The sequence below is a fragment of the Olea europaea genome, chromosome 19 (assembly GCF_002742605.1).
Source record: "Olea europaea var. sylvestris chromosome 19, O_europaea_v1, whole genome shotgun sequence".
NCBI lineage: Eukaryota > Viridiplantae > Streptophyta > Magnoliopsida > Lamiales > Oleaceae > Olea > Olea europaea.
Window position 1 is genome coordinate 12,296,477 of NC_036255.1, and position 9,804 is coordinate 12,306,280.

Consider the following 9,804-nt stretch of genomic DNA (forward strand, 5'->3'; position numbering starts at 1 on the left):
AGTGACTGCTCTTCTGCTGGACTTCTAATTAATCCTATTAATTAGGAGCTTCCCCAGTGTTGGGGAGGTCAATAAAATTTATTAATCCTATTATTCAATAGATATTCATGTTTTACACTAAATACCTCATTTTTCTCGTCTTAAGGCAACTATTATGGCCGGGTTACTTTTTTAGCTCTTTTTCTTCTTTATTTTTCATATTTTCTTTCCTGCAGAAAGCAAGTCCACCAAAGATGCACAAAACAAAGTTGCAGAAGCTAGAAACTTTTTTTGAAACGTCTCCAGGGAACTGGTGATGCAGTTATGTTACACTCACAAAATAAGAGCAGCCTCAGACAGCTGGAGTTAACATTCACTCTGTGCGACTAATTGAGGAACATAGAGGTGGTATGTTATGTTAGTTACCTCTACGTCATTCTAGTTACTGCCATGTTTTGTAGTTACAACTCTTTTAAGTCGAGCAAATCTGATATTTTGCAAAAGACCATTTGACATGTAAATATCCAGAGGTACTATGTTATGAGATAGACCTTTTTTTTTTTTTTGCATGATAAAATAAGGGTAGTAAGAGATTTCTGTTTAACATTGGTCAGTTCACTCCTTGGAATCAGCTTCTGCTTTGCAATTGGTCAGTTCACTCCTTGTTTCCAAAAAATGGCTCATTACAAGATCAGATGTGGCCTGAATTGTCACATTTGGTCATATCTGCCTCAACATAGATCGGGGGAGAACATTCTCTCCATTGCTCTTGGAAATACCGTGTATATGTGGGATGCATCTAATGGTGCTACATCAGAACTTGTCACAATTGATGAAGAAAATGGCCCTGTTACCGGTGTCAAATGGGCTCCCGATGGACGGCACATTGCTGTTGGCCTGAACAACTCGGAGGTTCAGATATGGGATTCGACAGCAGCTAGACAGGTGTTTATCCTCTAATATTTTCTTAATATTTATGAAGGATTGGACTCTAACTCAAATCTAGCTAGGTACCTCTATCCAATTGATTTGACGTGGATAGAGGTCTATTTTGTCCAATCCAGTTGATCAACTGTAAACCTACAATTCGTTTAAAAAGTCATAGTGCTTATTTTCATGTACTTCCAATGCAGCTGAGAACTTTGAGAGGCATTCATGGGTCACGAGTTGGTGCTTTGGACTGGAACAATCACATTTTGACTACTGGTGGCATGGATGGTCAGATCATTAACAATGATGTTAGAGTGAGGGCACACATTGTTGAAACTTATAGAGGACATACTCAAGAAGTTTGTGGACTTAAATGGTCAGCCTCGGGTTCACAGCTAGCAAGTGGTGGAAATGATGATCTACTCCACATATGGGACAGTTCCATGGCTTCATCTAATTCTCCAACACAGTGGCTGCACAGGCTCGAGGAACATACTGCTGCTGTCAAAGCTCTTGCCTGGTGTCCTTTCCAGGGTAATTTACTGGCCTCTGGTGGAGGTGGAAGTGACCAGCGCATAAAATTCTGGAACACGCACTCTGGTGTGTGCTTGAACTCGGTTGACACTAGCTCACAAATTTGTGCTTTATTGTGGAGTAACAATGAGCGTGAAATGCTTAGCTCTCACGGGTTTACAGAAAATCAGCTCACTCTCTGGAAATACCCCTCCATGGTGAAAATAGCTGAGCTCACTGGGCATACATCAAGAGTTCTTTTTATGGTTCAGGTACCGAGTTGTATCTTATTCGAAGAGTAATGTAATGCCACCATCTTTTAACATCTTAAATCTGATCCTTTTCTTGTGGTCTTTGATTTAGAGCCCGGATGGATGCACAGTTGCATCAGCAGCAGGAGATGAAACTCTGAGGTTTTGGAATGTTTTTCGGATGCCTAAAGTGGCAAAACCTGCATCCAAGACAAATTCCGAGCCATTTGGTCACTGGAACATTCGATGATTGTTGGCATGAGAAAGCAAAGCAGATTCTTTACTGCATGAAATTCTAAGATCGAAGAAAACAAAAATGATTAACAAGTCCATAGGTACAAATTTTTGACAATGTCCTTTATTGTATTCATTCCACTATATTTTTTAAGCTAATTATTTTCTATAATTTCCATTTTCTGACAGGGGGTTTCTACTGACAATTGGGTTTCTGCAATTCCACCCCGACAGTGCCTTTTTTTCTAATGCCTTCGTATTTTCTCATGCGAAGTTCAGTTACACTGCGTATTGTCTTTTAAGCTACACATGTCCATAGGTACAAATTATTGACAATACGACTGAAAATCAACTTCTGGAAAGACAGGTCTCCTTTCTCTGTTAAGCAGTCTTTTTTATCATGTTTTTCATTGTTTGTCCTTGCATGACTCCTTTTGTCATTTGGCAGTGACTGCTCTTCTGCTGGACTTCTAATTAATCCTATTAATTAGGAGCTTCCCCAGTGTTGGGGAGGTCAATAAAATTTATTAATCCTATTATTCAATAGATATTCATGTTTTACACTAAATACCTCATTTTTCTCGTCTTAAGGCAACTATTATGGCCGGGTTACTTTTTTAGCTCTTTTTCTTCTTTATTTTTCATATTTTCTTTCCTGCAGAAAGCAAGTCCACCAAAGATGCACAAAACAAAGTTGCAGAAGCTAGAAACTTTTTTTGAAACGTCTCCAGGGAACTGGTGATGCAGTTATGTTACACTCACAAAATAAGAGCAGCCTCAGACAGCTGGAGTTAACATTCACTCTGTGCGACTAATTGAGGAACATAGAGGTGGTATGTTATGTTAGTTACCTCTACGTCATTCTAGTTACTGCCATGTTTTGTAGTTACAACTCTTTTAAGTCGAGCAAATCTGATATTTTGCAAAAGACCATTTGACATGTAAATATCCAGAGGTACTATGTTATGAGATAGACCTTTTTTTTTTTTTTGCATGATAAAATAAGGGTAGTAAGAGATTTCTGTTTAACATTGGTCAGTTCACTCCTTGGAATCAGCTTCTGCTTTGCAATTGGTCAGTTCACTCCTTGTTTCCAAAAAATGGCTCATTACAAGATCAGATGTGGCCTGAATTGTCACATTTGGTCATATCTGCCTCAACATAGATCGGGGGAGGCAATCAAGCCCAATTGAGGTTGAGTTGATGTGGGTGCGTGAAAAACAATTTTTGGTGCAAAGGACCTCGCAAAAGGCTCGAAAATCTTTATTGAGTCACCATATGTGTTCCTTTCTGATCAAAGAAGCTTTCAATAAGTCGAAATGCCTTTATTTAAGTGTGATTGTCGTGTGTCATGTTGGGTGGGGGGCGGACGTGGATGGAGAGATAAGATAGTATTGTAGATTGTAACCTAACAAGGAAGAAAAAGTTTCTGCTTTCTATTACTTGCTAATTATTTACATGTTCATGTAGTCTTTTTTATCGTGAGTCTCATTTTAATCCTTCAATTTTCTAGTTATCTGAATACTTACTAGAATATTTTTAAGTTTGAACCGATAATTTCTCCTTTTAGACGTCAAGCACCCTTCTTATCAGTTCTCTTCTTTCTTCTTTTGTAGTTAGAGGCTTGGGCCAATCAAAGAGAAGCTGCTGGTTTAAGGGCTAGCTTGAATACATTGATGTTCGAAATACAACGCTCACATCAATTATCTGCTGAGAGGAAAGGAAGATGAAAATTTCTAGTTCGTGATCTGAGGCGATGAAGATATTAGTGCATCAAGGCATAATAGGGTTATATCTTGAAATGTATGCTGAATTAAGCAACAAAAATTTGAGAACTATGGTGAAAATTGCTCAAACTTTGGAAAATAAGATTTTAGTAGATTTTCATAAAAATTGATAAAATATGTAGTTGAAAAATTGCAAATCCTATAAAATTTGTAGTTAAAATTAATTGTTAACTTTAATTTAAATTTTAATTATTACAAAACAAGTTTTAAACTCTAGAGAAAATCTATTGGACATTGGGTCCCTATGCGCTACAAAAACAATAATAATTATTTTTACTGTACTGTAATATCAATTATTTTATAATTTTTATAAATTATGAATGCTCATAACTTATATAGAATTGATATTCAAATGTTAATTACAAAGTATATAACCTCCATAGTCTTTATCTATATCCCTCGTGGTTTATTAATTGTAAGTAAGTTCGTGATGATCATCCTATGCATAGGGATTTTAAATAGTTGTCACAGTAAAAAGTGAAAAGAGGAAATCATTTTTTTTAAGTGCAGTCGCTCATTGTCGTAGTCGTCCTATATGATATACATGTGACGGTTAATAATTTGATACATTAATGTGGTGATTTTTTATTATTTTATATAACAAATCACTAACTGTCATATATATAGTATAAGGCGATTGCGAAGGTAAGCGATTACAAATAACATTATTTTTTTCCTAATTCGTGTGTCTTTGTACTATTATCATCTGGCTGTTTGCTATATTTTACAACATCTTATGATTTTTATTTTATTTTTATTTATATATATTTTTTTTTTGTTCTTTTCTTTTTTTGTCTAAAGAGAATGATTTGCCTGGCAAGAGAAAAAGAATCGTTGTTTAGCAATATACGTTATGTGTTTCTTTTCTTTTGGACTAACCATTTTTAAAATTATTACAAGAGATGACTTTCTCAATAGTAAGAGCAAAATCACTTTTTTTCAACTTTTTTAGGCTTAGTCAAATATGTTTCAAGTGTTGGATTATAGTAATTGTGACTGGATGCTATGTCATCAAATTTAAAATAATGTTGATAAAATACTAATGCATGTTCAGTAGCAATTATGAGAATTAATTTTTTGATCGTCAGAGAAAAAAAAAAGCGCAAGTCCCGTCTGTGAGTGAAGAAATCAAAAATGACGTTTAAAATAATGACATAACAGTCAAAAAATTAATTTTTTAAGGTAAAAAAATTACTATCAAACGGGACTCAGTATAATTGTGAGACCAGATTTTGAAGTGGACCCAACTAATCATCGAGTCACCGATTACTATTGAACTGGTGAGTACTTGCGAACTCATGTAAAAGTTTCTAGAGTGTATGTTTATAGTTATTTTATAATTTTGTATTAAGGATTTAGTTAACTTTTAGCTAAAAGATTCTCCACACGTACTGATAAATTTAGAACTAGTTGTTTGATAACTAACAAGTCACTAAATTTTTTTCTTCAAATTTTATTAATTAATTATAAAATATCTGTGTAAGATGTTGCGTTGAATATATCTTCAATATATCAAGAGTGTGGATAGATGAAAAATATTCAATTTTTTATTTTATCCTTATATTTTTATGTTTATTATCAACAATACCCTTTGATATTCAATTTATTTTGGCTAAGATAATTATTTTAAAATAATTTTATTCCTTTCAAAAAAAAAGTAAGTTAATTAATCCACTAAACAAAATTATTACTAAATATTAATATACAACTAATAAAAAATTGTTATATACAGTTAAAAAATACTACTACTACTACATACATAATTAACCGTGACATAAACAGAGGTAGCAGCTATAAAGTGGTAGTGGAAAGGGCCACAACCATGGTCGAGGAAATGTTTGCACAGATGACACAACTTTTAACAAAAAAATCACTCTTGGCTAATTGAATCAGTTAGACTCGAATAGTAATGCACGATACAAAAGATAGGGTCGAATATAATAAATCACCCACTATCCATAGGAAGTCTGGCCAGTTAATCCACCACCCATCTAAAGCATGAATAGAATCGCTTTTGTTCTGAAGGCCTAGCAAGTTCCTTATTTTCAAAGTAAAGGCAGGCATTTTCTTTCCTTAGGTCGCTTGCCAATGAACAAACAAACTATTTGTAGGTCAAATTAGGTGATCGGTTGTTAGGATGATGAGAACAATTGAGAATCCTCTAGCCCAACCCCATCCTTGCATCTTTATATTCTAATTGTTCATATAGGGGCTAGCAAATTTAAAGTCTTTCCTTAAGTTATTAGGCCTCTCTCCCTGTTGTGTTTTCCGTAAAGGTCCACATAAATTTGCAAGAGATCCCTGTCAGACAGGCCCGCCTCTGGGACCAGGAGAATGAGGCCTACGCCTCAAGCCCAGATTCCAAGGGAGCCTCATTTTCAGCCCAGAATTTTATTTTATTTTATATATATATATTTTTTTTTTTAGTTGAACCAAACCCAGTGATGAAGAAGAGCACCCCACAACTTCAAACCCAAATCCAATACCCTTAGTCTTAATCCATTTACCCAACTTATACATCCACAAATCATAATTCATTATCCATCATTTACCCAAAATTCCCAATTTTCCAATCCCCAATCAAAAACCCCTTTCTCTCAAACGCTCGTCTAAGTAGTCCATCCCCTTCGTAGCGTCGTCGGTCGCCTCTATCTCTCTTCTCGACCTCCTCATTCCGACTTCCAGATTTCCTTTTCCTTTGAGTCATTAGTCACGAGCCATGGAGTCGGACACCGTCGTAGTTCACACCGGTTCCGTTCCGCTACAGAGCATAGTTCGCTGTTCAGCCCTGTTAGCAAGCAAGTGCTTGGTAATTGGCTGTTAGTTTAGTATGTTAAGATTATTACTTCCTTTTGAGTTATATGATTACATTCACACTAAGTATTCAACTATTCATTCATGGCTTTTACCTTTTACTTATTATAATTTTGATTACTTTATTTTTATTGATAAATGCTCTTTTTCTATGTTACTGTTAAATACTTAAATGTTAATGGGTTAACTGTTATCTAGTCTAGGATGGAGTCGAGGACCTGAAAATGCTACAACTATGTTTAATGATTATTGATTAATATATAATTTGTTGTACAAGTTTGAGATGAAGAACTCTCAAATCTCAAGTAATAACTAATGTGTGAAATAGTTTATTGTTAATTTCAATAACTTAGTTTGATAGATAAGGTGTGAGAATATATAGTTGAGAATTTGAGATATTATTATGTCAATGAACTCAAGAAAAGATATCTTCAGTTTCTACAACCAGTATACTAATTTGAATTAATTTATTTTGTTGATGAAACTGTTTTAATGGTTATTAGTTTTTATTAAATGTGTTATTTCCCTAAGCTTGACTAAATGTGAGCCTATTTTTAAGTATTGGTATTTAATTTTAAATTTTTGTTTTAGTTTCGTAAGTTATGACGATGGAATTCTCGAGGGTGTGATTCCGCAGTTTTCGCCGCAATTCTGCTTCTCAAGTAAGCAGTGGCTTTCCCTAACTTATTATTTAAGAGATTGAAAATGTTTGGAGTCTTGTCGGCTTATGATTGATTGTTGTAGATCAACTACGTTAGAAGAAAGATAGAATGGATTGGCTGTGTTATTAATAGAGAAAGAAATAGTTGATCAGCTAAACTATTCAGATTTTACTAATGTTTTTGCCTCTAAAACAGTAAGACGAATAATATTTAACTAATTGTTTGAAATATTGTTGGTTTTGTTATTTGATAATATAAATTTTTTATATAATATATTTGTTCGTTGTTTTAATGTTAAATTTTAAGTTAGTAATAAGTTGTATAATACACCGTTGCATTTACGTTGATTTCGGGAGGGAGGCCTAATTTATATGCTTTGCCTCGGGCCCCCGACAATCACAAGACCGGCCCTGCTGTCAGATCGACCAACAAATGATAGGCCAGAGAGATGGGTTCATTCAATTAATTAGTGATCTTTGGACATACCTAACACAAACATGACAAATCATAGAAGCAGTTCTTACATAAGACACTCGACTAGGAGCTTCTACATGGATTAGACACCCACCTGACCTACCAAGTTTCCAATTTCATCTGAGGGCTTTGTCTGCTGTCTTGCTCTAAGTAGAGTGGGATCGGTTAGTATATTAGGTATTGTTGGTATACTATTTCCCCAAAAATGAAAGAAAAGTCTTTCCTCATATATATTCGTATGGAATGAGCTTGGCAAGAATCTTTTTAGAAGGATTGATATTTAGCCATGTCACAACCATTTGATGAAAGTCTGAACTTGGGCATCATTGGATTGGTGAGTGGTGTGACTTTCCACCATACAGAAACAAAATAAGAAAACGCTACTTTTCGAAATAATGCCTTGGTTTAGCCTTCAATATGCTTTTCCTAATATCTAATAGCTGGAAGGCCAAGAGATAATAGAAGAGGGGATATGAATGAAGGGATATGTCACAAAATTGCATACACTATTGAATTAAGGGAAAATTGCAACTTTTGGTCTCAAACCTTTCATTTTGTTGCAATTATACACATTTCGTTGCGGCGGAAGTACAAATGAATAAATTCCGTCCATTTCACCATTATTTGACCTAAAAATTAAAAAAATTAAAAAAAAAATGAGTTATTTTGACCAATTAAAAGAGGGGTAATATCATCACTTCATCTTTTCACTTTTTTTTAAAAAAATTGAGAATTGTAATATTTCAATTAACAGATGAATTTTCAAAGCTCACTTTAACCTTTTAAACTTATGATTATATTTGTGCTAAAAAAAAAAATTTTTTAAAAATTGTTTTAATTTTCATCCCAACAATGACCCATCAGTTAAATTCGTAATTTGTCGATGGAAGCCAGTGATCCATCAACGCGGTGCTTTGATCGGGTCAATAATCGGATTGGCTCTGATAATTTTGGTGCTCAGCTTTACATCGATATCATAGTCTACTGCCTATAATTGATCAAGATAAAAAATTAAAAGAAAAATTAATTAATTTTTAACCAATTATAATCAGTGAATCTCAATATCACATATATTGACATTTAGCACCAACGAAACATAATAGTATTGCAATAAAATCCTTTCATAAAGTGTCCCACGCCACCCAAAGAACTTTGCTATACGTACAAAATCTAGTCGAAAAAAAAATTAAAAAATTAAAAAAAAATAAAAATTGAACCCCACAAATGCTGCCATAAAATTTCGGTGAATAAAAACATGTACACTTAGCATTTTTTTCCACTCAAAATCTCTCTGAGGTCAACATATGCCACCGGTCAGAGACATTTATAGTTAGAATAATAGCTTTCATGTGATCTTTTGGCACACATGTAAGTGATGAATAAATGTGAGAACTTACATGCACCTATTATCCGCCAAAATTTTAAATTCCTTGTTGCATGTCATTATTTATTCAGTCATCTACTGAAAATATGACAAAATGGAAACTAATTTCTCAACTACTTTGTACTTGAAATTCAAGAGGTTCAATCCCATAAATATGGACATCATATCATTCATTGTTGGCCAAAATTTATGTTTACTTCTAGTATAAAAAGTTAAGTTACACTGATAACACGCCTGCCTTATTTAATTAAATAAATATAGCTGTACATGTATGGCAATGCATAGCTATACATGCTCGAGTTGAGATCTGTTTAAAATTGACTGACCAACTTCTTGTCCACCAATGATTCATTAACACGATACTTTGTATGCATAAGTGACAATGAAAGAAAAATTGGACATATTAATTTAAAGTTATGCATCAATGAATCATTAAATCAACAACAAATTGAACAGTCAATTTTAGACATATATGGCAATGCATACTGTACATACTTAAGTTGAGATCTGTTGTTTAAAATTAACTGACCAACTTGTTGTTCACCAATGATTCATTAACACAATACTTTCTAAGTATAAGTGACAGTGAGAGAAAAATTAGACATTAATTTAAAGTGATGCATCAATGAATCATTAGGTCAACAGCAAGTTGAACAGTCAATTTTAAATAACAAATCTCAACTCGTACATGCTCCGAGAAGACGAAACAAATAAGTCGGAAAAAGAATATTTTATGCTATTCAAAAGAATACAAAGATAAAATGATACAAGCCAAA

The 9,804-nt window shown here is 33.8% G+C and overlaps 1 protein-coding gene across 1 annotated transcript; it reads left to right on the forward strand.

The window, feature by feature from the left end:
• The first annotated feature begins 792 nt into the window (after positions 1-792).
• On the forward strand, positions 793-3,836 carry LOC111368847 (cell division cycle 20.1, cofactor of APC complex-like). The gene is made up of 6 exons (XM_022990321.1): positions 793-924; positions 1,108-1,694; positions 1,786-2,008; positions 2,097-2,274; positions 2,569-2,740; positions 3,524-3,836. Exons 2-3 carry the CDS (start codon positions 1,191-1,193, stop codon positions 1,921-1,923), a joined length of 642 nt encoding a protein of 213 aa, XP_022846089.1. The 5' UTR covers positions 793-924; positions 1,108-1,190; the 3' UTR covers positions 1,924-2,008; positions 2,097-2,274; positions 2,569-2,740; positions 3,524-3,836.
• The last annotated feature ends 5,968 nt before the right edge of the window (positions 3,837-9,804 follow it).